This window comes from Hippoglossus hippoglossus, chromosome 8 (assembly GCF_009819705.1).
Source record: "Hippoglossus hippoglossus isolate fHipHip1 chromosome 8, fHipHip1.pri, whole genome shotgun sequence".
In the NCBI taxonomy this organism is placed as follows: domain Eukaryota; kingdom Metazoa; phylum Chordata; class Actinopteri; order Pleuronectiformes; family Pleuronectidae; genus Hippoglossus; species Hippoglossus hippoglossus.
Genome location: NC_047158.1, coordinates 17,991,391 through 18,018,167, shown reverse-complemented (window position 1 = coordinate 18,018,167; position 26,777 = coordinate 17,991,391). Strand labels below are relative to the sequence as shown.

Genomic DNA, 26,777 nt, shown 5'->3' with positions numbered 1-26,777 from the left:
GGGCATTTGCATAACTCCCCCCCCCCCCCCTCCCAACCAACCCCATGACATGTGCTTTATACGTTTAACAGTGCACGTGGGCATGAGTGCATCCCGCAGGACATGATAATGCACTGGACGCACCTGGTTAACTCCACTGAGGACACAGTAATGGTTAGAGGTACAGCGTGTTGCACGTCAAGTCATCGCCATGACAACCGTACAGTATGTATGTAAATGACAGAACCGGGATGTAAAAAAAAATCTAGTAATCGGCAATAAACGGCACTGCGGTGAAAATGATAACCGACATTTGTACAGATGTAGACTCGGGTCAACTTCAAGTACGTCACAGTTTGTTAAGGGACGGAATCAAAACTCGTGGGAAGAGTTTTCTAAAAAGAGGGTTTTAACTTTTTCTCCTCCCGATTTATGATTCTGTAATTGCTCCTCTAGTGACATTTACTGTAAAATGTTGTAATTTGCAATCAAAGAAAACCTATTGTTGCACTGAAGAGGACTTTGCTGTACGCCACAAGTCACAATCGTGCAAATGTGGAGGATTGTCTTTTGGTATCAGGGTTTTCTTTAGGTCAACCAGAGACCGTGTACAAAGATGGACGACGCGTCTCCACCTCCTCCCACCAGCCAGAAGCTAAAATATCCCAAATAGGAACATGGAGGAAGTTGGGGTTTATGACCTATACTGCACCCAGCCACCAGGTGGATCTCAAAATGCTTTGGCTTCACTTTTGGGAGCTGACTTGTCCTCCATCTTTATTTGCAGTCTACTACTGGTTAGCTGCGATAGCTAATTGTGGCTTGCAACAGTCTGAAGAGCAGGAGACGAATTGTTGTTTCTGCTCCGTCTCTTTTGAACCTGATAATTAGAGCGGACGTCTCTTCTCTACTCGGTTGACACATCTGGGTCTGATCGTCCAGATGTGTAACCTGCGTTTCTTCCAATGTGCATAAAGAAAACAGCCCGGCAGTGCAGATCTTGTATTATTCATGCACAACTGTCTTGCACATGAAGTCCTAAAATATATATTTCAGTCATGTTTTATTCTTTTATTGTTGGAAACATTTGAGTTTTGATTGCCCAACCCGAACACTGTCTCCATTTAACCAAACAGAAATCAAAGGGAGGGTTCAAAGTGGAGCACAAGGTTCAGCCCCCAATCATAGCCCCAATCATTTTAACACAGACCCTAAAGAAACTATATATATGTATAAATATAAATGCTATGCTTCTTTCAGTGGAAGCCAATCAGTCATGATTCCCTCGCGAGCTTCAGGAAACACAACAGGAAAACAGTCCGTCATTGAATTGACTTGATAGTAATGGAAAGCTGATGATCAGTGTTTCTCTGAAACCCATCAGCCTGTCGATGTTCTGCTTTTCACTTTCAGCATTAGAGGTGATTGAGTTTTTAAACGATGCATCAGCATTCAGACAATATGACAATTTGATCTCCTTCACCCTGTTGACATTCATTTTTATAATTACCTCCACCCAGAATGTTATGTTTTCATCAGAATATCGACTGTTATATTTTGGTGTAGATCTGGATCAGGGGGCAGATACAGAATTTCTTTCTTTTCATTTTCTTTAACTTTGCGAGTATTTCTAAACATTTTTGTAAATTCAGAGATATTTAGGGGCTTGGTATTAATCCGTGCAATATTGGTGCAGGTCCCCAAAAAATCCGACTTCTGACGGGTTTCATTGGTGGTGGAGGCTATTTTTACCCGCTGTGTGGTAACAAATAAAACCTGGAAGTAGCACCGATGTGTAGCTGAGTAATGTGACCTTGGTTTTAAGGTTAGTTTTAATTCAAGGGGACTGGTGGGCCTTGGTGGAGGTATGTGCTCTACTGAGTGAAATTCAGCTCAATGAATATGATCTGTTTTTTAAGATGAGGGAAGACGGCCCACTCTCTAAAAGGTGATGATTTTCAGCTTATGCATCACTTGCGGGTGTAACAGTCCTGGTGCGGCCTGTAATAAACTGTTGTGTGTGTGTGTGTGTGTGTGTGTGTGTGTGTGTGTGTGAGTGTGTGAGTGTGTGCGTGTGTGTGTGAGGGAGAAATTGGAGGGGGCCACGGATGATAATTCTAACATTTGCACTCTCCTCTGCTCCAGTGCACTAATGCTCATCACTGCACCATCAACCGCCAGCGAGAAGGCCACACGGCGATGGAGAACGCTTGACTCCCTCCAGCTCACATCGATGTCACGCCCCTCAATATGCAAGGCAGGTGTGGAACCCCCCGCTCTCTACACTTCTTTGAAACTCACTTTAAAGCTTTCGTATGAAGACAAACTAAACACTTCTCCAACTCTCATCAGCAGATTTATAGCTTAATATTAAGGACACATTAGGTGCTGATAGCTCATTAACTGAGGGAGAGTACAATCTCAGGAGGAGGAGAGGGGATCATCTGCACACAGGCAGACCAGACCCCTCCCCCCTAACTAAGTGCTGCAGAGATGTAAGGGAATGAGTGTATGTGTGTGTGTGTGAGGATCTGTGCATAAGAGGAGGGGGGGATGGTGGATAAGAAGGTGAGTGTGTGTTTGTGTGCGAGTGCAGGCAGTTCCTACAGTTTGATGATGGTTGCAGATCAACCAGGGCAAGAGAGCCGACACGGCAGGAAATGGATCGGGCGTTGGTGGAGGTGTAAGCTCGGCTGGCCGGGTCTCCGTCTGCCTCCACAGCACTTCATGCATTAGAAGCTGGAGGAAGTTTGTACACGCAGAATGAATCGGGTGCTAATTCTTACTTTGACTAGATCTGCTATTGTGTTTTTTTGTTGTTGCTTTTTTTTAATAAATACTATGCAAAGATTAAAGATATGTCAACATTAAATCCCCCGGGGATTTATATCTCCTCAGAAAGAAAGCTCCTCTTTACCAAGCTTAGGGGGAGGTGATGCTGTTAGAGCCCAGGAGGGAGATTGGCGGCCTGGTGTAGTACAGTGGGACAGGGGGCGTGGTTTCTCCAGGAGCATCCCAGGACAGGAAAATGTGCTACACTTCATGTGTGGCATGCTTATGAGGTTGGACAGCAGCATGAACAATGCAGTACACACACTACGGTTCACACACAAACGTAAAGATCTCTCTCGTGCGCACACACGCGCACACACACACACAGTCCCTCTCTCTTTCTCTAAACTGGTACCAGCCAGCAGCAAGAACCACCATCCATGGCTTGAACCCTGAATCTAACATGGCGAGCACAAGTTGCTTCAATAGAAAAATAGAGGAATTTCCAGAGGCTGTTCAAATGTCTTTGGCACTTCTGAAAACACAGCATACGGAAAGGAATCAGCACTGAATATAAAAAGGCCCAAACTAGAAAAAGCTCTACACCCAGAAGAAAGATTAAGATAATCCAGTTTCATCCACATATGAGTCTGGCCAGTCCTGGGTGGATTTGAGCCTGAACAGGCCCGTACTCCACCATCTCTCCATCCACAGTGATCACGCCCTGCGGAGTGATGGGCTCCAGCCGCAGGGCCTTCACCTTCTCATACACCAGGTGGGGGCAGCCGCACGCCAAGTGGGCGCCCTTCTCCATGGCGAGGAAAAGGCGCAGCAGGGCGGGACGTGAGATTCCTGCCGTCACGTAGAACAGATGAATCAGCCCGTCATCGGCCATCGCACCAGGGGCTGTCCACAGGTCCTCAGCGAGGTGGGACTGGTAAATAGCCAGTACCAAGACAAAGTCCTCCTCCTTGACCACTGTCCAGCTCTCTGGGACCGGCTGCTCCAGACCAGGAAGAAGAGAGTCCACCAGTACCACGGTCTTGCCATCACTCTTCATCTCAGTTCTCTTGGAGGTGATAGCATTATTGGGGGAGTTGGAGATGGTGTTGTGGTTGCAGTTTGTGGTGTTGTGGTTGTGATGAGCGTTCTGATTTGGAGAGGGGTTGGGGATGAGCCGACAGGGAAGGGAGGAGCAGAGCGAGGGGTGCTGAGGTGTGGAGGGAGGGTGGCTCGCCTTTATGCTCCCTTTTGGAAGTGCTGGCGCCTCCTTAACGGGCAGATACGCCAACTTGCCCTGATAGACTCTGAGGGAGGCCAGACGCACCAGTGTGCCCATCAGGAAGCGGATGGCTCCAACATGGCGGTACTTCTCGCTCTCGATGTCAACATCTGCCACGAAGCCCCAGGCCAGGGAGAGAAAGGAGAAGAGGCGCTGGCGAGAGGCCAAGTGGATCGACACCAGGTCTAAGGAGCCGACCAGACCTTTGCACAACATGAAGCCACAGCTCAATAGTAGTTCTTCGTTCCAAGCTGGAGGCGACCTGAGGGATCGAAAACTAGAGTCAGAATAAATATAGCTGTGTATTGTAAACAGGAACATAAATGGAGAGATAGGGCTTTTGTGAGATTTTCACCAATTTACTTTGTTAAGCTAACAGAGGGCACTGGGACTCATGACCAGGGTAATAATAAAACTCTGAAAGTTCACAGACACAGGGGTGACTACTACATTTGTTTCTTTGCTGCTGTGCCATCAACCACCCAGCAGATGGAGATAATATGCTGGATATGTGTTGGGTTGACTGGTTCCACCGCTGCACTTTAATCACTCTTAATGTGTGATTTTCTAAACCCATTACATCACTCCTTTGAGAGTTATCAACCTAAAATGACCTCCTGCTGCACAGCCAAGCAGTTCCAGTTCGCTCCACTGTCTCTCCTCCCTCCTGAGGAATGATGTGCCCAGTCAGCCTTCGGCATAATTACACAGAGAGGAGGTAAATCGTTCTTTTTCAGGACGAGGAGGGTTGTTCCTTGCTCTTCTTTTGCACTCTTTAGTCCATGCATTTAAATGACTCATTAATGGACGGACTCACTGTGAGTAGTGGTGGACGGAGGCCGCCAGGGCGTTGCCTGAGCCACCTGGTAGAATACCCAGAGGGGTCTGGATGGCCTCTTGCCAGTCCTCTCGTTCCATCAGACCATTTATCACCTGAATGAACAAGAACAATGAGAAAAAGAGAAACAGAGCAGGGTCCTCAATGGAAAGAAGATCAAAAGTTGTGACAGGATGTAGCTCTACAGCTGTTCTGTGTCAAGTATGCAGAGGAACATGAATCCACCCTGGCTAAGGATTTATGTATTAATGAGCAGAATCCACACAATGGCTTTTTAGGAGCTAGATTTGAGATGCATCACAGCAACAGAGCTGTTTGTAGTGTGTAAATTCAAATTAATTTTTTACAATCCTCTTGTGAGGAGCGCTAACAATAGAAACAGGGGTGTGAGGGTTATATCATTTCCATCTGTGCTTGGTTTAGAATTGTATGACTATGAGAAACAGAAACAGGTCAGGTAGAGGCAAAGCACCTCAAACAGCAGTCCATCTCCAGACATGATGACCAGGGCATCCCACTGGGACAGGTCCGCCTTCCTCACCAGCTCCCGTGCATGGTTCTGGTGCTCTGAGGGACACAAGAGATGAGGGAGAGCAAATAAACAAGACAAAAGCAGAAAACGTGGCAGAGTGTAGGAGAAAAGAATCACAAAGTAAAAATTAGGCCAAGGGCAGAGAAAGAGACACACACACTCCCATCCTCGCCAGCCTCTGGGGTGGGATCAGGGAGATTAGGCAGAAAAGAGATTCAATTTCCCCTTATCGGGACAGACATATCACATTAACCCATCCAGCGGCTACTCAACAGCTCCGAGGCAGCTTAGCTGGCCTGCAAACATCTGTGACCGACAAATGTCCGCATGTGTGTGAGCAAGTGTCGGTTAATGCGCTGGCAGGCAGAGGACTGCGCTGTTTGTTCAGCCTAGTTTTATTGGCGTTGTCTTTGAGAGGGTCCCTCCGCAGGGGGTCTCGGCGGGCTCATCCCACCAGCATTAAAGTCTACAATTCTGCCAGCTGAGACTCCCCAGTGTGGTGGTGTGTGCGTGGATGAAACAGCTTTAGAGCGAGAGAGGGAGAGGGGGAGGGAGAGGGGGAGAGGAGCAGGCAGACAGACAGTGAGGAAGTTACTGAGTATTGATGCACTGCCATCGCCGAGGAAATATGTTTCCACTTCAGCCAAGGTATTGATCAACTGGAATAAAAACAAATATCCCCCCCCCTTTTCCTTCCCCCTCTCCCAGCCGTGCTCCCCATGAGGCTGCTGTTTGTTTGCAGAGAGCCGGGCAGGCTGGAGGCGGTGATGCAGTCCTGTGTTGACAGACAGTAGCAGAGGGAGTAACGGCACGGAACAGCTGACTCAGCACTTTGAGCCCGCCAGGCTGATGCTTTACTTCCCAGGCACTTCCTTATTATTATGTATTACAAACAGGATCTTGAACCTGAACCTGAAGGCAGTGGTGACTTCTTCCACGGGCCGCACAGATGTTGTCTCTGTAAATACACACTTGAAAATATCATGGCTAAACTCCACTTCTTTCACTTCTTCTTCCTCCCCAGGCCACTCTCTGCTGCCGCTGCCTGAAGTCAACCAGGGTGAAGATAAAGCTTGATACACTGGATGCTTCATACACTATGTAAAAGGTACATGCTGACACAAGAGGTGCCTCCGTGGGTGCTTGTCCTTCCTTGGGCAAAGGCTATGTGATATATTCGTCACGGAGCGCTGCCCCTGGCAAAGGTTGTGCCAGCTAATCCACTCATAGTCACATTTGCCTGGCTACCATGTCGGACCACTGAAAGCCCTCAGCGACACGTCTCCTCCCTCCCTCCCATCTCCTCGGCTCTATTCTTCTCCAGCCTGGGTCGACATCAGTAATTACTCTGTCTTTTTTCATCACCATCCAGCTGCTGCCTCTCCTCTAAGTCCCAGGAGTCCGCACAAAGAGACCGAGCATCAGAACTCTTTCACAGATAAACAAACACAGTTTTCTCTCTGTTTCCCAACTTGCCTTTTGCTGTCATTCTCCATCTCTCTTTGAGCCGTGTATCAAAGATTCAGCTGGCGTATTATCGAGCTGTAGCCAGAGGACACAGGTTACTATTTTTGCCTGGTAAACCTCCAAGGGTCAGTGATGCTCTTTGCGCTGAACAGTTGACATTAACGTGTCTCACTGTTCCCCAGCAGCCTCTTGGTATTTAGAGATCACTTGAAGTTCAGAGCCTGTGACATTAGTAAGTAACACAGGACATTGGTTAAGGTCACGGTCGAGCCGTCGCCCACTGTTACAGAATCTGGAGCAGCTGGGCTGACTAATGTGACAATTTAAATCAGTGTGTGTAGCGACTTCACAAAAACAAACGAGTCGCTGAGAGGCTGAGGTCGGGCCTGAATAGTTTGAATGACTCGCTGATTCAGAAATCACTGAAAAAAACAATGATCTACTTATTGTAACGTGCACAAACTCATAGATTTAACAAATCACTGTGATCAAACGAAAAAAGATGGCGTCCCCACTCCCCCTCTCTCCAACCAACGCCAAAGGTGAATACGTGCTGATATAAACTCTAACCCCCGCCCATATCCTATGTGACCTACTTCCTGCCAAATGAATATGATCACATATAAACAATAAATAACAAATAATCGAAATATAACCCCCAAAATACAAACCCAGTACACCTTGTATCATAACCAAAATAATAATAATGATGTTCTTCTTAGACTTATTCATGGCTCTGAGAGTGTGCATGTGCTTGAGTACTGTACACTCTGTGTGTGTGTGTGTGTGTGCGTGTGTGTGTGTGTGTGTGTGTGTGTGTGTGTGTGTGTGTGTGTGTGCGCTCATGCTGCGTTTTCACAAATGATGCATAATAACTAGACAGCTCAATTCCTGCAGAGATGAAAGTTTGTTTGTGCAACAAAGATTTGAAAAAAAAGACCTCATACTGTGGTTATGCCATATTAAGAGAGAGAGAGAGAGAGAGTGTGTGTGTGTATGTGAGAGAGAGAGAGAGAGAGATGGGCCGTCTGTATGAATGGAAATGTAATATTCCCTGTTGCACAGTCAATCAAATGACTACACAGATATACAGAATGACTATAATCCTTTGTGTGTGTTAATCTCCAAACTATAACCATTTTGCCTCTCTCTCTCAGTATGAGGGTGTTGCTCCTATGTCGGATGGTGGGCGGCCTTTGCATGTCTGTGCTCAGAGGCCCATATAGTGTCCTGTCCATCCATCATCGTACCATGATTGGTATGAAAGTGTAATCCCCGTCCTCGCTGTTCCATGTCAGGGTGACCTTGAGAAGACAAACAGAGGTGTGCATGCGTACAACTGTTACGAACCTGTGATGATGAGTGTGTAGGGCACCGCGGCCTCCGTGAGCATCCCCTCCACGTGGCCAGTGAAGAGCTGCAGAGCCTGGCCGCGCCCGCAGTGAGGGTTCACGAGTACCATGACTCTGCAGGGCCGCCGCACCTCCATGTACGTCACACCTGAGACAGACAGAGAGGGAGCGCATGGAGATGAAGTGAGAACAGGTCTTCTCACGCACGACCAAATAATTCAGAGAATGTATAAGGACAGTGTCGTCCCTCTGGGTCTCTGCGGCACAGAAATGCACCGTGATAAAAAAAAGAGCGTGAAGGAGTAGAGTCAGCGGCTGTGACAGCATTCAGACTGACGATGCTTCATGTCAATGTGACGTGCTGGTTTCCTCCCACAGAGAAGATGCTGCTCTGGTGGGATCTCGCTGATTATTAATAGCAGCTCTCTGACACTGTATTCACGCCCATGAGGAGATTGTCCTGTTGCTCGTGTTGGATTCGTGGAGTGACTGTACTTCATCTGGGCCTGGTTGGGATTCAGCACCTGGCTTAAGGTCATTTTTATGTTTGTTTACTTCCAACTAGCATACCACATCATGATTAAACATATAATGCAACAGCAATTAGCCGGTAGATTAGTTTAGCAAAAACACTGGAACAGCTAGCAAACAGCTCATGTTTAAACAGTAAATATGATGAGCCGGTAGCTTAGTTTAGCAAAAAGTCAAACAGGGGGAACAACCAAGTCAATATATCCCCATAAATAATATGGCTACAAAGACAATCTTCAAGTCATCCCCCAATGTGAGAAAGACGCAGTCAGAAAACAGCGTCTCTGCAGGATTATAGACACGGACAAAAGCTTATACAGATGGAAAAATCATTTATTATTCTCTGATAGGAATGACGTCATTCTTCTTTTGTTCATATCTTTGTGTGAGGATGAGGTTTAACTTCTCAACTGTGTTGCACTTGCTGGCTAACATTAAAAAGGGGATTTTAAGTAAAGTCAAATTCGGAGAAAAGCTTCCTCCCTCTGGAGTTGGATTTTGCAGCAGATGCCCTCGACCTTTAAAGCAGCCACAGACTCATCAGAGATCATATCAAGTGAATCTGAAAGGACAAAGAACAGACTATTCCCTCTGGGGTGTTGAGGGCAGAAACCGTATCAAATTCTAACATATCTGGTAACTTTGGTTGCAGTCGATGCTGCTGGTATCAGGCAGGAAAATCTATTCAGAGCACAAAATGTAATTGATGGTCAACTCCTGCTTATAATGAGTAAAGCGAGAGGGATACAGTAAGATGCCAGATGTACGGAGCCAATGAAGTCCAAAAAGATTAGTTACCATCTTGTGGGAACAAGTAACTATCTATCATAAAACTTGGGAAATTAACAAACTCTTAAAAGCTATAAACGCAACTTAATGTTGTCTTCAAAGCATCGGCCAGTCATGTCTTTACTAAATAGTATAAACTTGTGCACAACTTATTTATCTTGTGAGCACAAGATAATAACATGTGCACACAAGATAAAAAAAGATAAGTTAAGATAAAACTTCACACACCGAGGAAATTCAGTTGTTACAGCAGCAGGCAGGTCAGAATGAGGTGGGTGTTTATGTACAAAAAACATTTGTACATACACAAATGTGCAAAAGCTTATTTGCTGTTAGAAATAGTGCAAAAATATATCATCTGGGACTTCAGGGTCTTCGTACAGATGTGTTGTGTTGACTCACTAACATATGTCTACCGCAGTCTGAGCAGTCTGAGTGTTTTTCCCTTTTTTACGGTTTAATTTCCACCGATGCACCGATGCTGTCGCTCAGCGGGACCCAGCACGGGGACATAAATATCTCAGAGAAAGAGGTGTGAGCCCAACAGGAAGAGCGGGGTGAGAGGGCAACAACACACAGGCACACGCTCAACTCTGCCTCCATTCACCCACACAGGGTCTCCATTGTTTTTGCTTGTAATAGAGCACAATGTGGCTTCCAGACACAAAAGAGCCTCTCTACACTTCCAGAATAGAGCGGAAAGTGTCTTTTGACAGTGAAAGCGCTTTAAAATCAGGGGATTTACACTCAAGTGTTCTGAGCTGAATGGCAAAGCTTTACTCGACCCACAGATATTTGACCTTAACAAGGTGACATGGTGAAATTCTTGTTCGTTAAAGAATAAATCCTCCGGCCACGCTGACATTGGAATTCAGGACACCGTCACACTGTCTACACCCCACTGGTTCCAGACCTCAAAATGTGCTGTCCACGTCTCAGATTAATACAGCTATTCAAACAGAATAATGAAGTGAAACGGCAGTTCAGTCTTATCACTATGCAGCTAATTCAGACCCGTGTAGATTTACTCTCTAACGCTGCACTGAATCACTTGTCATGCAGGACAGTACTTATTCATTTGATAAGAATAAATAACTTAGAAGGTGGGAATTCACTCAGATCGAGTAACTATTGGAAATATATTGTAACTTTAGATATTTTATAGATATTTTTAAATACCATTCATTATTATGTCAGAGTGTGGGTGATATGAAATGCTGATTAAGTGCTGATTAAGTTCCCTGAAACAAAACAACCGCAGCTTAATATTACAGCCCTGCAAGAGACCATCTCTCTATTAAGTGATTGAGAGGCGGTTATAATATTAATAGAAACATATCGCAGCATAATGCAATAAAATGCAACAGGGCCACAACGACATCTTCCACAGTGATCATAAATCTGAATCAATATATTTTATTGTTTATAATCTATGTGTACCTAATAAACTGGCTGAGTGTAGCTGTTGCCTGCAGAATTAGGCCTATGTTATTAATTTGTCAGTTGATTATTGTTTATTATTCATTTTGCACAGGACTGTCTCTTCCTCTAAGTAGATAATGATGTTTTAGCATCAAGCGTTGCCATGATACTTTACAAGCAGGATATAATTATAATTACAACAGACAGTAAATTTTCATGCTGTATGAAAGAAACAAAAAATAGTTTTAACCAAAAAGATTTGATACTGTACGTCTGGTTTCTGAAGACAGCTCCTTCCAAGGGCGTGTCTGTCTGTCTGCATGTGTGTGTGTGGTTGTCGTCTTTGTGCTGTGTGCGAGGGTGTATGTGAAATCTGTCCGTGATGTGAAGTCACATAACCTGCAGCTCGATGTGCCATCACACCGGCAAACAAACTTTTTTAACTGCAGAGTGTGTATTTCACAGCTGCAAGTGACTGAACAAACACACACACACACACACAGACAGACAGACAGAGTGGTGACAGGCAGACTGGATGTGACTATGTGTCAGTGTTAACAAGTAGCTGAGCTGACAGAGCAGAGTTATCGTCTCGAAAGCCACAAGTGCATCAGTGTGCAGGAAAAAAGCTAAATTAAGATTCGGTGTGCCTCCGGTATCACACACTGTGGCACAGGTTGGATCTGCGAAAACAAATATGTGGGCAATTGTGTGAAAGCCGTCTCAGTGAAACTGACACTTTATCCAGACTGGTCTGACGTGTCTGCAAACAAGCTGCATTCCAGGGTTGGGTGAGCGTTTTGCTGGAGAGGAGTGGAGGAAGTGTACGCAGAGTAAACACCACTGCCCACTGAGGCATCACCAGGCTGGGAGGGTACAGGGGGGAGGAGGGCACTGACAGGCCATCGTAGCCGCGTGTCACGAAGCCGGAGACAGAGGCTCCAGAGGGACCGAGATGCTGGTCAGGGCGAGAGGTCGTCTGGTGACGCATTCAGGCTCCATTTGCAAATTTATTGAAGGTGCACTGGGTCAGAATAGAAGCTTTGGGGGGGGGAAATCAAGACGGCAGACGATGCTATCGCTGCATAAATGGAATAAAAAAGACAAGTCAAGATTCCAGAGCGAATAAATGTTCAATCTGTAGCCGGCTCTCCCACCAGCTGTTTGAGTAACAGACAAGGAAACAGCCAGCAGCAACAGAGGCAGGCACAAGTCGGAAACGTCAAATCCAGTCAAAATCATCTTGTGGCTTCACGTGCAACTGTGGAGCTTCTGAGCGCAGGGAAATACTTTGGCAGAATATTAACACGAGCAGGAAGTCATCCCAGTGTAGTCACTTCATTATTTACAGCTCATTCAGTCAAATGAACCTGCTATGAGAACAAAAAACCTGTGAGACTACAACACAAACTAAATTAGTCGTTACAGCCTCATTGTAAACTACACCTTTCCCCCTTCACACATTATTATTATACGTGTTTATTTTTTGTTAGCAGGATTATGCAAATACTACTGGATGGATTACCAGGAAACCTGGTGGTAGGATTCCGTATTGGTCAGGGAAGAACCCATTCAATTTTGGTGCGGATGCAGGAGATGTGTTCATATTTCTCATTGATTTCTCAGAGAATTATGCGTATAAATTCAGACATATCCATGAGTGTGTGCAATTTCATGTGGATCCAAATCAAAACCCGGATCTAGTGGATTGAAATCTGGTTTCATAGAGGTGTAGGCTTTTTCCTGTGCGGTAACAAATAGGGCTACAAACCTGTAACTACCACCAATGTGTAGCTGAGAAAAGTAATGCAGCCTTGGGGAGGTTTGTTCTCTCCTCAGTGCAATTCAAGTTCACTTTAGACTTCAGTGAAAGTTCATCACAGTAGTAACTCAACACCTAACCCAGATATCTAAATGGCTAAATACCAATCTCGCACTGCATTTGCATTTTTAATCCAACCTTTCCATCTGCAATGCCAGATGAGATGACATGCAATTAACCGAGGGTGTATGAGGGATTAGTGAATCACACAGACTTTCACGCACCCTCTGCAACGTAGGCAGAAAAGCAGCAGTGCCGCCCCATTTAAAACCCATAATGCATTCTGCTAAATGCTGTATTATTGGCTGCGGCCTGGATATGGGACGCTAAAACAAGCTTATAAATTAATAATATGATCATCGCTGCGTTCAAAAGAGGCAAAGAAGGGCTGAAATGAGAGCTCGCTGACTGTTAGATGGCTGAGCTGGTTGATTAGTGTGTGTGTGTGTGTGTGTGTGTGTGTGTGTGTGTGTGTGTGTGTGTGCGCATGGGCTCTTTGATGGGTCCAGTGAGAGGGCAGTGATGGGGCCGGGCGGGGGCTGCCCAGTTACCTCTTAGGTTACCATCTGCCTGCCTGCCCGGCATTCATACAGGGCCGAAGCCCAGAGTCCTGCTGGCCGCGGATCAGAGGGCGGCTGGATATTCGTCCCCACACAGAGCCCAGTCTGTCTCTGAGTTTGCGGCGTCCACCTGGAGGCTGCCATACCAGGAGGAGGCCGACCTCTTTCAACACTCGCCTCCATCTCTGGCGACCAGCATTCCACATTAGTCACTGCCAAGTCAAATATCCGCTTCCCCTTTGAACTGCTGGTAGCTGGAGGTGGACCGTGCACTAGAGGATATTACCTGACCCGACATGGCGGATAATGACATCCAGATATCATTTGAGACACCCAAACAAACTTTTGTCTCATCGTCAGCAACTCGCCACTTCCTCCCAAATGAGTGATCGTGGTAATTAGACACATCACATACAGTACTTGTGTAAATGTCTGTATACCAGGATGGAGCTAATGAGGCTGGAAGACAAAGGAACCTGAGGACACTTTTTAAACAGAGCAAGACGTGATGAGACCTAATTAGACGAAGCTGCTGCTGAGCAGGATGAAAAACAGCCTTTGTTTTGATACGAGTTCTCCACCCGTCAACAACCAACTCTCAGTGGGAATTCAACTAAACTGGAATAATGAGGCGCGAGCGGCAGGTAACGCTCTCTGCTGACAGAGGATCAGATGGAAATCTACCTATTTAAGTTATCAGTGTGTGGCCTGGTCCTGTTTGAGTGAACGAGCTGTAGTTTGCTGCGGGCGGTGTAGAGATCACCTCTCGGAGCAGGTAGAGCAGGTCCCTGACAGCAGATGGAATGTGCCTATATAGTTTCTCTGCCAAACCGGTTCCTGGCAATAGGAAGGTGCGGCACGGTCCAATCATGTGGAGCTTAAGTCAGGAGTCAGGTCAGCCTATCCTTACAGATTAGCCTACTTTCCATTGTCCTTTAAAACGATAACTTTGCAAAACCTTTTGCACATATACACATGAGCGTGTGTGTTACCAACATTCTTATGTATTTTCTTTTTCATGAAATGTGAGACACTTGTCAGTTGTACCCTGTGTTTCCTTGGTTTCTTTTCAGGTGCTGGTTTGGTTGTGTTGCTACTACTGGTCTAGTAGTTGAGTTAGATCTGAGATTGTATTTTGGTTTGTGCTTAATGTGACCCTGGTGTGTTTGTTGTGTGTGTGTATTAAGGTTTTTCTTTAATCATAAATATAATATCCTGCTGTATGTGCCTTTAGTCTGTTAAATAGAGTTGTGAGTCTGTGTGTGTGTGTTTTAATGTGTAGCCTAAATATAAAGTAGCCTATATATGTGAATACTTTTTTATCATTATCCTGCTGTCTTTGGTACATACAGTTTATTTGAATAAAGGTGTGTTGTGTGTAAAGAAGCCTATAATATGAAAATGATATGAAATCTGAAACTAAAGTGACGACTTATGGTATTTCATAAACATTCTTAAAATAAAGTTATGTCAAATTTAAATTCTCCATCTCCACGGTGCCCATGTCCCCGGACTCCCCACCACCCCAGCCGGCTGCTCACCGTCTCTCCGGGGCGCCCGCAGCCCGGACGCGTCCCTGATGGCATCAGCCCACCTCTCCGCCTCCTGGAGGTTGGCGAGCGGGTCCTGGACCAACGCGACCCGAAAGCACTGCTCCACTCTCTGCCGGGCCACGCCGGCGCTCATCCAGCGCCGCTTGAACGGGTAGAAACAGGCGGTGAAGTAGGCGCCGACGTCCGCGCCGTCCGGCCCTCGGTACGCCCGGCACCCGATGCAGTCGGTCAAGTTAAAAACCACCTTGGTCCGGCCGGGCGACGAGGAGATCCGCTGGATGGTCAGGGCGCCCTCCGTCAGGCTCACCGAGTACCGGAGCCGGTCGTTGAGCGTGTCGGTGAACTCCCCGTACAGCGAGCCCACCGGCCCGTTCCGCTGGCGGGACGGCTCCGGTGGTTCCGAGGCGTCTCTCTCCATCCCGGGCGGAGAGTGCGACGCGTCCCGCAGGCCGGTGTGTGGAAGGCGGTGAAGAGACTCCGATCCGACACAGCCTGTGGTGGGACCCTGCTGTGTGTGTGTGTGTGTGTGTAAGTGTGTGTGTGTGTGTGTGTGTTCCCAGTTCTTTCCTAGTTCACAGTCTCTCCCTAGTGAGTGAAAAGGGAATGGCAGTGATGGAGGAGATCAGCCTGTTGTCCTCTCTCCTCCATCCAGGAGACACTTTGTTCTCCTCCTCCCCTGAAACAAGCGCATCTTCAACATCTCAAGAAATTATATTTATAAATCCATTATCTGGCCAGAACTCCTTCCATGTTTTGTGTCAGGATAGAAGTTATATGAGGGGGGGTAGAAACCTGCTGCATGGCCACCAGTGTGTTTATACCTGAAACAACAGTGATGAAAACAGATTCATTATAAGTTACAGGACATTTTTGGAAAAGTGGCTGGAACAAGGAATATGGGCTGTGTCTCATTTGAAGGAGTGTGAGAAATACAATCTCCTGTGCCCAGTCAAAGAATATGACTATTACAATTACCATCAAGACAATTATACAACAGTTTATTCTGTACTCTAATACGGTTTCAGAAATGAGGCCACTCTCGGTCTGAGGTATTAACTTACGCAGCAAGAAATTCACTAATAAGTTCATTATAAATATCTTATCATCAAAACACTATCAGCTGAAAAGAAAATGTGTTCTTCAAGGAAATAGTGAGGATGAATCGGGGAGAATAAGGAAACGACACTTATCTTACCGATCCTACCTAATGACATTTTGTCCATCCCAGAATTTCCTACATAAAATATTGAATGGGAATGAGAACTCACTCACTTTCTGTGAGAGGAGCATTGAGTCTGTGGAACATGTTTTCTGACAGTGTGGAGAACTTTGGTTGGTTCCAGTCCAGAAATGTCAGGACACCACCTCTGAATGTGAAGCTGGTTAAAGCTGGAGAACTTATGGAGGATAATAACCTTGATTGTTTAAATAATTAAACTAATTGTGTTATATAAGCACTTTATTCACAGATGTACATATTTAAAAGTCAAGCCCCATATCAACGGATGGAAGACTGAACTAAAGACATCTGCAAAATGAAACGCTGAAACTTTTTTTCGTTGCTGGACTTGTTTAGTATTTTCAATATATAAAAAAAAAAAAGATATTTGGTTTGTATAATGAAAAAGACATAACTCTGACCCCACCCACTTATAAACCACGTGGTCTGTGACGTATCCTGCTTATAAAGTCGTGATCACGCGAGGTTTCCGGTCTTGTTCTCCTGCCCGGCTCACTGAGGAGTCGATCCTGAACCTCCGGAGGCTCCATCATGGGTTCTTCATACTTTATGATGAACTCGAGCGTCAGTGTGAACTTCACTGAACACGATCCACCCTGATCAGGTAACGACTCAATGCTGGGGGGATGAGATCTGAGTGTGTGGGAACTGAGCTAGTAGCTGCTAGCTGTTAGCTTCCCTTTAGCCAGGCGAACACGTGCAAGGGAAGAGGAGCATGCTGGGCGGAAACTACAACTTCACTTTTAAGAGTTTTAATCAATCTAGAGAGCATGTAGTTGATTTACTATCACTTACAGTAATGTGATTAACATGTTAAATATTGCGTGTTGTAGTTATTTACGTGTTCTGATCTTTTACAGGCAGCTTTGGATGATGTGGAATCAAATCTCAATATTCATATATTCCTGCCCGACGAAGGTCTGCACGTGTCATCTGGATACAAGGTAAAGCTGATGTGACGCGATTGGCCTCTGTTCCCACTCTGCAGTGCACGTGATGAGTTTGTTATCCCTGTCTGAAAAAGTGTTGAAACCAATGGTATCTGATCTGCTGCAGACTGCTGAGTAAAGACATGTGCTTCCAATGAATTAGTACTAATGAAGTGTGATGTTGCAGGTTCGAGGCCCTCGTGTCCCCCACGCTGCGTTCACTGCCTGCAGGAGGAAGCACGTGGAAAAGGTTTGTACTGATTCATGGTTGATCAAAGTTGAAACTCGTTCTCTGATGAAATTTGCTGCATAGGAAGTGCCGTCTGATGCGATAACTGACGATGGACAAAGCTGTTCTGAGACATTTTACTTAACTTAATGTAGGGTGTCTTGTGATCTGAGCATTTCATAATCCAGATGTAACTTTTCACCATACAGATGTAAAGACATGAAGGAAGTCCACGTGAGGACGAGCGGGGTCCTGAGACGACATGAACCAGGTAACTGTTCAACCAGAAGTGTCACATAGTTAAAGTCAAGCCAGTGATGATACAAGTTATCCCTGTCTGAAATTAAAGTGTTGAGTCATGGTAATCTGAGGCTTGACTGGAGATACAGGATGTAAATGGTTTTCAGTGTTTGGCAAAATTGTAATTCTTGTATTTTTTTCAATTCTCCAGGTGGTGAAAGGAGCAGATTTGGACTGAGTCAGAAGTCGCACAAGAAAATACACGATGCATGAGATTGTGTAAACATTTCAAAAACTGTTTATTAAAAACTAAAATGTATAAAATTCAAGTATCGTGGTCATTCAAACATTTACGAGTAACAATGATCCTATGGGAGGTGCCCAGTACGCATCGGCCAATCTGAGTTGAAGGATGATCTGTTCTTCTTCAAATTCTCTAGAAAGATGTTCTCCTCATGGAGGTATTCTCGGTCCTGTGGACAGAAAATAACGTGTTTATAAAATGCTTTCAAATGTTGAAGTTATTATACACACTCGTAGCTTAAAGTTTGCTGAGGTGTAATTATCTACAATAAAACCTTGTACAGTAACAACCTTCATGTGTCGACTGATGTGATTACACATTTGTATAAGCTGTAGCTCTCAATACTTTCAATCTTGCAAAAAAGTACCAGGGTTTATAAGTTTGTGCCCAAATCAAAATGATTGTAAGAGCTATACCTTTTCTGCTGTGTACTTCCACAGAGCCAGACTGGCCTGAAGCATCATGGGCTGAGTATTGGCACTTGAAGTGGGAGGGGGGGTGCTCAGGGTTGACGATAGCTCTGGGTTTGGCATCAATGAATCTATGGATAAATCACAAGCATGTTATATTGTCCCCACTCACTGTGATAAAGTTTTAAGAGATGGTTTCTGTTGAACGGTGTGAAGCTACCTGGTAAAATGGGTGGAATCAGCTGTAGTGAAGTGATGTGAGGCTCCTCAAGTCTCTGTGTCGTCTTCTGTAGCTGATTCATTCTCATTCTCTCCTGCAACAAAAACAGCATTTAGATTCTAACCTGCTGCTTCTGTACATGTCCTTGCTGTTTATCTGAACTGTCACAAACCTGAAGGATTCGTTGTTCTTGCTGCCTCAGCCGCTCTGTTTGGGTTTGGATATATCTGAGCCTTGCATCGTGCTCGGACTCCACACGTTGTGCCTCCTGCAGCGCTCGTTCTCCTTCCTCATACCTTTCTGCAGCGAGCTGCAAACAACGCAATGTGGCCAAAAGTCAAATATGACATGTTTACTCCACTACTTGCAGAGGTGTGTGTGTGTGGTGTGAATTTACTTTGCTGAAGGCCTCCACCTCCTGGGCTCGTGTTTTGAGTCTCAGGCCTGTGCTGCTTATTTTGTCTTTCTCTCTGTCGAGTTCTTCTCTTAGTCTCTCCAACGTTTCTCGCTCCTGTGCCACGGCCATCTCCTTCTGTTTCACATCTGCAGTCAGGAGCTTCAGGTTGGCTTGTTCCTGCAACAGAAACACATGTTTTGGCACTTTGGGGTCCTGTGCATTCTAGGAATAATAGTTGAATCAGGGGTTTATGAATTATTAGCCTTTTGGTATGATAAAGAAACAGTCATTCCTCTTTTTCGCCCCTGAGAAGCTCACCTGTGCCAGGCCGAGGATGGAGCCCTCTCTCTTCTCCAAGAGGCTGCCGACCTCTCGCTCGGCCCTCTCGTGCCTCTGCTTCTCATGGGCGTGGAAGTGGGTCCACTCAGCTGCCAGCCTCCTCCTCTCCTCGGCACAGTGCTGCATCACTGACTTTTGCTCCTCCAGTAATGCGCTCTGTTGGAGAGAGCGACGTGGCGAGGTGAAGAACAAAGATGGAGCTCTTTATCGACTATCTGCACTGATGTGAATGTCAGGCTCACCTTGGCTCTTTCCAGCTCCTCTCTCTCCATGTTCATCTGCATGGTAAGGGAGCGCCGCTCTTCTTCCAGGCCTCTTTGTGTAGACTCTGCCTTGGCCTGCTCTCCTGTCACCTTCCAGCGTTCCTAAGGCACACAGAGAAAAGCAACAGTTGAGGTTTCAGCTGTTTAAATTAATGCACTTCAAAATATTCTCTTTTAAAGGTGTGTCTTTATCCCGACCTTCTCGAGCTGTCTCTGCTGCTCATTGAGCTGAGTGTCCATTCTGGAAATGATTTCCTTCAGGTAAGTTCTCTCCTCTGCCATGGCTTTCTGCTGCTGAGCCAACCGGTCCTGCATAACTGGAAAGTACGTTTAGAGAATGACCTCAACCCACTTGATATTTGAAACAACTTTGCCCTAAGACAACTTGTGTCTTGACCCATTTAAACAGAGTGTGTGTGTGTCAGGTACTTCGACGCTGCTCGTCTCTGTGCCTTTCCCCCTGCTCCAGGCCATGTGCCGTGTGTTCATGTGTGCTCTCCACCCGAGAAGAAAGCTCTCCCAGCCGAGAGGAGAACTGCTCCATCTGCTCGATCACTACAGTGAGAGACCTGGACAAGGGCAGCGCAAACAGAAAGTTAGAGAGTAATACAAATGATAAGAATAATTCCAGGCTCATTGTTAGACATAGAATTAGAACATTCTGCAGTAGTTTGCTCATTTTAAACTAGAACATACAAACGAAAAGCACTATTGTCATTTGACCTACCTGGTCTGAGATGTTGCACTTGTAACCGCATCAATCTCCTCATCTTTCAACCTCTTCAGTCTCTGCACCTGGTCCTCATGGTCTTTCTTCATCTCAGAGACAGATTTCCTTGATGGCAACATGGGACAAAGATGGGACAGATTTGAGGGGATTGTGGGTAATTTCAGTGAACCTGCCTCTTAAATCAAGAGACCTCCGATGTTCATAAAGATTAAACTGAAATTTCTTGATTCTTTTCAATGTTGATTACTTTAATTGTGACCTTTATTCAAAAGATGTGCAGTTAATGGTTGAATAATTGTCATAATCCAGTACAGGATTTTCTCCAACTGCTTATGCTTTTGAAAAGTTGACCTGTGTTTACCTCTGGAGGTCTCTGAGTCTCCCCACCTCGCGGTCTCTCTCCTGCTGGGCCTGGGCCAGTTTGCGCTGGTGCAGGGCCTGCAGCTCTGAGCGTTCCTGCTCAGCGGATCGTGTTGCGGTGGCCAGGCGTTCCGTTAGGTCTTCATAGTCCTGCCGCGCTCGCATCTCCCTCTGGGCAGCTGATTCCTCGAGCAGCTTCACACGAGCCCTGGATGAGAAAAGGGACATTTCCAGTTTAAATTGAGCATAAAGACAGAAATGGACCACTGCAGGGAGTTATATTTAATGTGTGTGTGCGTGGTTAGGAATACAGTACTTGTGGGTGTTCTCCATAAGCTCCATATCCTGATTATGCTGTTGCTGGACATTCTCTAGCATCATTTGGCTCTGGTCTCGCTCCAGCTGCAGGGTCTTCACCTGGACAATGAAATGTGCAAGTTTTAGCCTTGGAGTATTATTATTCCCCCACTACACATTCAGCAACAATACATTAGCCATGTCTGCCCCATCAACACATGAGCATTCACATACCTGTCCCTCCAGCTGGATGATGCGGACCTGCAAAGCTGAATAACCTCCAGGTTGATGCTCTTTGTCTACGAGTCTCTGCTGCACCCCTGCATCCACGACCCCCCCGAAACTCATCAACTGAGACTGCATCATCTGTCGGAGGAAAGCAAGTAAGTCCAGAACAAAGGTGATGAAGGTGTTGTCAACAAGTAGAGATACGTAAGGAGTTGAGGAGTTTCTTGCCTGTTGTTGTTGGAGAATCTGCTGCAGATTGTCTGCTGAAAATGTCACCTATACAAAAGATACAGGAGGAATTATAAAAGTCCCCAGTCACATAACCTTGCTATAAAAACGCATGAATACCTGTTGCTGGACAGTAGTTGATGTGTTTGGCATTTTGTTTTGTTGTGGAACTGCTGTTGATAAAAAGAAACATAGGTTATAATCATGCAAATTCAAATAGGTTGTTAAAGAAAGAGTAAAATATTCTACTGTATCTGAAACTACTTCCCTGAAATGAATTAAAAAATGTCCCTAAAATGACCTACACTCATTTGTGCCAGGCAGTGTGGTAGATATAGAGTTGGGCGATGGCAGCTGTTGCAGGAATTCCCCCGAAGCCTCATTGGGACTTCTTCGCACCCTGGGTCCCTTGCTGGGCTGGGGCCGGCTAATGCTAGAAGCAGAGACTGACATAGGACCAGTCAGCTGAGGAGGGTATTCTGAGGGATGAGATAAACTAAGAGTCTGTCCAAAGTCTACTTTGGCGAGGAGGACGTTAAAATGGTGGACCTGACAGTGGGAGTATAACTGGATGTGAGGGGTGAGTATGATTGGTGTCTGAGAGAGTGTATGAGAGGAGGGGTAAAGGATTCACACAGACGATAAGCATGACATGATACAGGCCTGGTTTTGGATATGGGTATTTTAAGTGCAGTGAAAATTACAAATGAACAATGTCAAAGTGAGGAAGGTTACATCTGGAAATGTACAGATTTGTCTGGGGGGGGGGGGGGCATGGCTTTGAAAAATGTGGTTATTTAGCAAACTTTAGAAAATATGTAACTGCAATGTGCTTCTTTGGGTGAATGGCTGTGCAACTGTGTGAATACCTTGCTCGGCCGTCTCCTCTCCGACAGGGGTGGTGTGAGCAGCAGGGCTGGGGGGTGCAAGAAAAATGTTACTGCACAAAAAACAAAAGGGGAGTGAAGAAGAAAATAGCTAAATAGTCACGTGTGGATTAAATGGATTTACACAATAAATTACCTAGTTTCTTTGGCAGAAGTAACAGTGTCCTCTCTGCCCCTGGGAGCCCGTGAAGTGACTGGTTTACTGAAAACAAGAGCAGGTTATCATTAAGAAGTGAGAAACAAGTTTCTTCCGTCACTGCACTGCATCATACGGTATTTTATCATATTGTATTGTAATGTATGGTTTCCACAGTACCTAACAAATAACTCCAGATCCAATTCTTCTCCCTCATCAGAAAAATCTTCCTGCTTGGACTTTTTGGACTCAGGGTTTGAAGCTGACACAATCTTCTTCCTGCTCAGAGCTCCTGCTAACCAGTCGTCCTCCTCCTCTTCTTTCTTCTGGGTTGTGGAAACCTCAGGCCTGATTTGTTTGGCTGGGGCTGGGCTCTCCGCTGCCGTTCTTGCAGTAGATGTGGCATGACCACCAGTCAGGGAGGGCTTTCTCTCCAGTAAGGGAGATGAAGGAGCATTTGGTGACTCTGTTGAAATCTTAGTCTCTTCCTCTAGAAATGTGTTATCGTCTTTTGTCTTGAGGCCTAACCAGTCGGCTGAGTTGCGTTGAAGAGCTGGGGTGGGGGTGGTGGGTTTGGGTTTCTTGTCTGTGGTAGAGACACTGACATCCTCTGTGGAAAATCTGATTGTAAAAAGAAAAAATCTAAGATGAATACAGTCCTGCCATGTACATATTTTGTGTCGTTGTCCAAAAGCCAACTGTAGAACACCAAGATATGACGACACACAAAGAACACACACCTGACTGACGGTCTGCGGGACTGACGTCCTTCAGGCATGGATCCCAAAGTGGGTTGATAGGACCCAAATGTCAGATCCTCTTCTAAACGCAAAATCGACTTTAATTATTTCCTACTTTTTAAATTTCCGTTGCTCACAGCTCATGGAGCTCTGTTACCTTCGACACCGGTGGTCTTCTCCTGCTGCTGCCTCTCTCGAGACAGAGGCTGCTCCTTCCTCTCGCCTGTGGGCGGTCGCTCCAGAAGACGAGGTGAAGGCAAGCTCTCCAGGATCTCGTCCAGTCGAGTGCGAGCTCTCTGAGGGGGCTCACTCCTGAGATTAAACACAGAGGAAAAGGGGGGTGGCGTAAGGCATACTGTACTTTATGATGCAATGTAAGACAGCAAGTCAAAAACAAGATGATGTTTTGGAAAAAGCAAATCATATGAGACAGAACAAGATCATCCCTGAGCAAAGTTTGTTTCTAGGTGCATCCCAAAGCACCGAGGCATTAATTATTTATTGTTTGAACACTATAAATAAGGACAACAAAAAAGAGTGAGACGGTAAAAGTGAAAACAGAACTGTCACCTTTCCTTGTTGGGCCAAAGCGATGTCTCTTTCTTCCTGGGATTGTTTTTATCACTGTCAAACCCAAGTGCATCCATCAGGTCATCCTTATCATCATCTAATGTGGCATTAGCTGGTGTCTTTGCGGCTTTAGCTGATGAACAAAGAATTAAAACGCACACATATTCAGTGTTTGATGGTTACCCAGAAAAATTAAAAAGCAAAACGTTTTAGAAAATGTAAGGCTCACATGTTCTATTCTTAAAGATGGGAGATGCTGAAGGAGATTGCAGTGGCTGCTCAGGTTTGGGTGGCTGCTTGCTGGCTTTAGCTCCGGGCTTGGTTTCATCTGGAAGCAAGTCATCAAGCAGGTCGGCCAGGGGGTCATCGTCCTCTGCAAAGGAAATCAGACTCTTCATTGATTTATTATTGTGTTTATGGACTTAATAATTTCAGAAAGACCCATTAGTAAATGACAGTGACTTCATACATATATATATACTGATCCACTGATAAAACGCAACTACAACTAAAAGGCTAAACAGGTATCTTCTACCTTCATTGTATGGAGTCTGACCAAGATCTTCATCATCACCACAGTCTGAATTCATGCAGCAGTTAAAGAAAAACAAAGCAGAGCTCTCAATAAACAGCACTTTCACTGTCTGGGTCCGCTGAGTGGGATACAGAAGGTCACTCACCAGAGAAGCTGAACTTCCTGTAGTTCCGAGTCGATGCAGCAGGTGCAGAGTTTGGCTTCTTCACTCCTGTGCCAGGTTCATCTGAGTGGGGGGAGGGGGGGAGACACAGCTCATAACGTAAACTTCAAAGCTGATAATAATGTGAGGAAATGATTCATGCAAGAACACTGCTCAGAATTACCTCCTCCCTCAGAGTTTCCATTATGTTCCAATGCAGTGGAGTCTTTCTTTGGCACCTTATTACCAAACAGCTTTGTTTGTGGAGGAGCTGAACTCGGCTTCTTTATTGATGCAAAAAGTTCAGCGTCCATATCATCCAGGTCCTGTATGAGGAGAGACAGGACAGAATCAGACCTGTGACCTGTGCTGTCTAAACAGGGAATAGTTTATATGAAGTGAACCCAATGTCGACAAGTGTTAACTCATCGTGGAAACTCTTATTAAGTCTTGACCTTACTAAGTCAAGTACAGTGAGATAACGTATGCTGTGATTTAGATCTACACAAATAAAATAAAACTGAACTGGGTACCTCGGTGTCTCCACCATCCTTCTTTACCTCCTCCGCCAGCATACTGAAGATGTTCTCAGTGGCAGAGGAGCTGGAAAAAATAAAACAAAATAAACTTGTAAGGTAAAGGAGTAAACATTTAGAATCGATATTAAAACTATTTTGTGACTCCAACTTACCGAGTCAAGGGTCCACCGCGAGCTGCTCTCCCCCTTACAGAGGGTTCTGTTGGGAGACAAAATTATAACATGTGGAGCTTTCACATGATAACGCCATTATGACAATGTTAAATCTGTTTGGTTTAAAACTGCAGAAACGGGCTCACATACTTTTGTCATCAAATAAGCTGTCGAGCAGATCGTCATCTTCGAATAAACCTGAGGAAAAACGAGGGGGGGGGGTACACTTTAACATACGTTTACAGTTCTGTGACCTATTACTGCTACATTTTGCTTATACTGCTAATAGCACTGGAGTGTTTTTATTTGCCACAAGTACTTTGTAGTATTGATATTATGTAGTTCTTGGTAGTTAAATGTAATACTGTTTGTCTGCGACTGTTTACATCCTGTTTGAGGGATCCTCAGGGCAGAAGGTGTCATCTACAGCTTGTTTATTGAATTTGTGCAGAGTTAAATAATAATAATAATAATAACACATGCACTGTATTATATATGTTTACTATAATAACACATTAAGTGAAGTTGGAGGAACTTACTTTTGGATGGTTTGTCCCTCTGCTTTGCAGCCTGCAAATGACAGTGAAATACAGTTATGTTATTTTTACATGTACAATGGATCAACCTGGTCCTGGAGCCAAAGCAAACAACTAACACACAGCAAACACACACACGAGTGGTTGGAAACTCAAAAACAGTTCGACTCACCATGTTCAACCTCTGCTGGTGAACGTGAGAGGAGCTAGCTAGCTGGCTAACGCTAGCTAAATCTGATCAGGCGTCTCCTGTCTCCATGGGAAACCACCCGGCTGCAGCGGCGCATGGCAAAGACACGATACACGAGTGTCCTTCGTTGTAATGACTACAACTACTATCGCTTTACACGTTAACACGATTGGTTTTTAACGTTAGTTTAGCGTTTTGGAACTGACCAGCTAACTTAAGAGTTAATAAGGGATTAATACACCACGTCCGTTTGAGGCTGCACGTTAGCCATGTAGCTCACCTAAGCTAATCCGTTCTTCAAACACACGTTCAGCACCATGAGCTTTAAATACAGTAAAATATAAAATAAATACTAAACCGCTGGTTTCTGAGAGATTTAAGTACAAAAGTACCAACTGGTGAAATACACACTTCCTGTTTACACTTCGCAGTGCACTCTGGGTAGAGTAGTTTTTCTTTGAGCGTAGCCTCAAGGGACTGAATCAGAGACTTAATTATATCGTTAATTATCTTGTTAATTGAGAAAAACAACAATTTTCTTAAAACAAATCTGCTCTGTTTTTCTGAAATATCTTGTTCATTCAGAAAAACAATAATGCCCCCCCCAAAAAATCCTAATATGTTTATTTAAATTAACAACTTAATTATCTCGTTAATTCAGAAAAAATATAATTTTCTTAAAAAAGAAAAAGATCTGCTTTTTTTCGATAATTAAGTTGTTAATTCAAATAACAAACTAGCAGATTTCATTTTTAAGTGAATGCAAAAGCTTCCGTATGTTTTGGATTGTGCTAACGCAATAAAAGAGATTCCCACAACCTCTGACATATTTATTCCCATCGTACCAACCCGGTTCACCACCAGGTGGCGTCAGAGCTCAGAAGATTTGTGAAAACAAATCAGTATCAACAAAATGTGAGGAGCTGAATAATTGATCCTCCGCGGGCCATGTTTAATTCAGTGAGGTCTGGGCCAGATGTTGCACTTTTAATTAGCACAATAATCACTAAGGCAGAGCACCATCGTCAAGAGGAGCA

General features: G+C 45.0%; 2 protein-coding genes, 1 long non-coding RNA gene and 2 other non-coding genes across 10 annotated transcripts; 3 read left to right on the top strand and 2 right to left on the bottom strand.

Annotated features, from left to right (window-relative positions):
• Window positions 1-2,810: 2,810 nt before the first annotated feature.
• LOC117766735 (sphingosine kinase 1) lies at window positions 2,811-15,444 on the bottom strand. The gene is made up of 5 exons (XM_034594058.1): window positions 14,888-15,444; window positions 8,221-8,370; window positions 5,344-5,438; window positions 4,851-4,966; window positions 2,811-4,295 (listed from the first exon to the last, which is right to left on the bottom strand). Exons 1-5 carry the CDS (start codon window positions 15,315-15,317, stop codon window positions 3,386-3,388), a joined length of 1,701 nt encoding a protein of 566 aa, XP_034449949.1. The 5' UTR covers window positions 15,318-15,444; the 3' UTR covers window positions 2,811-3,385.
• A 1,160-nt stretch (window positions 15,445-16,604) lies between these two features.
• On the top strand, window positions 16,605-17,856 carry LOC117766794. 2 transcript variants are annotated; one of them, XR_004614746.1, is made up of 5 exons: window positions 16,605-16,743; window positions 17,004-17,083; window positions 17,256-17,318; window positions 17,507-17,568; window positions 17,749-17,856. It is a non-coding gene; the product is annotated as an uncharacterized LOC117766794 (long non-coding RNA). The 2 variants fall into 2 exon arrangements; XR_004614745.1 differs by having other exon boundaries at window positions 17,000-17,083.
• Window positions 17,357-17,430, top strand: LOC117767070. The gene has a single exon (XR_004614832.1). It is a non-coding gene; the product is annotated as a small nucleolar RNA SNORD49 (small nucleolar RNA).
• LOC117767069 lies at window positions 17,604-17,674 on the top strand. Its single transcript, XR_004614831.1, has one exon. It is a non-coding gene; the product is annotated as a small nucleolar RNA R38 (small nucleolar RNA).
• Window positions 17,824-26,113, bottom strand: LOC117766724 (fas-binding factor 1 homolog). Of its 5 annotated transcripts, XM_034594039.1 has the most exons (30): window positions 25,723-26,113; window positions 25,554-25,584; window positions 25,165-25,212; window positions 25,015-25,060; window positions 24,857-24,926; window positions 24,508-24,649; window positions 24,327-24,407; window positions 24,182-24,226; window positions 23,876-24,019; window positions 23,647-23,779; window positions 23,234-23,388; window positions 23,077-23,158; window positions 22,517-22,957; window positions 22,337-22,402; window positions 22,183-22,229; window positions 21,434-21,483; window positions 21,315-21,361; window positions 21,092-21,227; window positions 20,877-20,977; window positions 20,562-20,768; window positions 20,198-20,305; window positions 19,900-20,039; window positions 19,669-19,787; window positions 19,450-19,572; window positions 19,187-19,363; window positions 18,869-19,045; window positions 18,644-18,781; window positions 18,472-18,565; window positions 18,258-18,382; window positions 17,824-18,010 (listed from the first exon to the last, which is right to left on the bottom strand). In XM_034594039.1, exons 1-30 carry the CDS (start codon window positions 25,723-25,725, stop codon window positions 17,906-17,908), a joined length of 3,381 nt encoding a protein of 1,126 aa, XP_034449930.1. In that variant the 5' UTR covers window positions 25,726-26,113; the 3' UTR covers window positions 17,824-17,905. The 5 variants fall into 5 exon arrangements, with proteins under 5 accessions (XP_034449930.1, XP_034449926.1, XP_034449928.1 ...); XM_034594035.1 differs by lacking the exons at window positions 24,182-24,226; window positions 24,327-24,407; window positions 24,508-24,649; ... (3 more) ...; window positions 25,554-25,584; window positions 25,723-26,113 and having other exon boundaries at window positions 21,092-21,223; window positions 21,314-21,361; window positions 21,434-21,486; ... (1 more) ...; window positions 23,647-23,773; window positions 23,876-24,018; XM_034594037.1 differs by lacking the exons at window positions 24,182-24,226; window positions 24,327-24,407; window positions 24,508-24,649; ... (3 more) ...; window positions 25,554-25,584; window positions 25,723-26,113 and having other exon boundaries at window positions 21,321-21,361; window positions 21,434-21,486; window positions 23,077-23,165; window positions 23,647-23,773; window positions 23,876-24,018.
• Between the last annotated feature and the right edge of the window lie 664 nt (window positions 26,114-26,777).

Coding starts and splice junctions, on each gene's coding strand:
- LOC117766735 (XM_034594058.1), bottom strand. CDS start 15,317: ATGGAGAGAGACGCCTCGGAACCACCGGAGCCGTCCCGCCAGCGGAAC. Junction 8,371..14,887: donor GCGGGCGCCCCGGAGAGACG/GTGAGCAGCCGG, acceptor TGTCTGTCTCAG/GTGTGACGTACATGGAGGTG. Junction 5,439..8,220: donor CTACACACTCATCATCACAG/GTTCGTAACAGT, acceptor TGTGTCCCTCAG/AGCACCAGAACCATGCACGG.
- LOC117766724 (XM_034594039.1), bottom strand. Junction 24,927..25,014: donor CGCGGTGGACCCTTGACTCG/GTAAGTTGGAGT, acceptor TATTTTTTCCAG/CTCCTCTGCCACTGAGAACA. Junction 23,780..23,875: donor CATCTTTAAGAATAGAACAT/GTGAGCCTTACA, acceptor TTTGTTCATCAG/CTAAAGCCGCAAAGACACCA.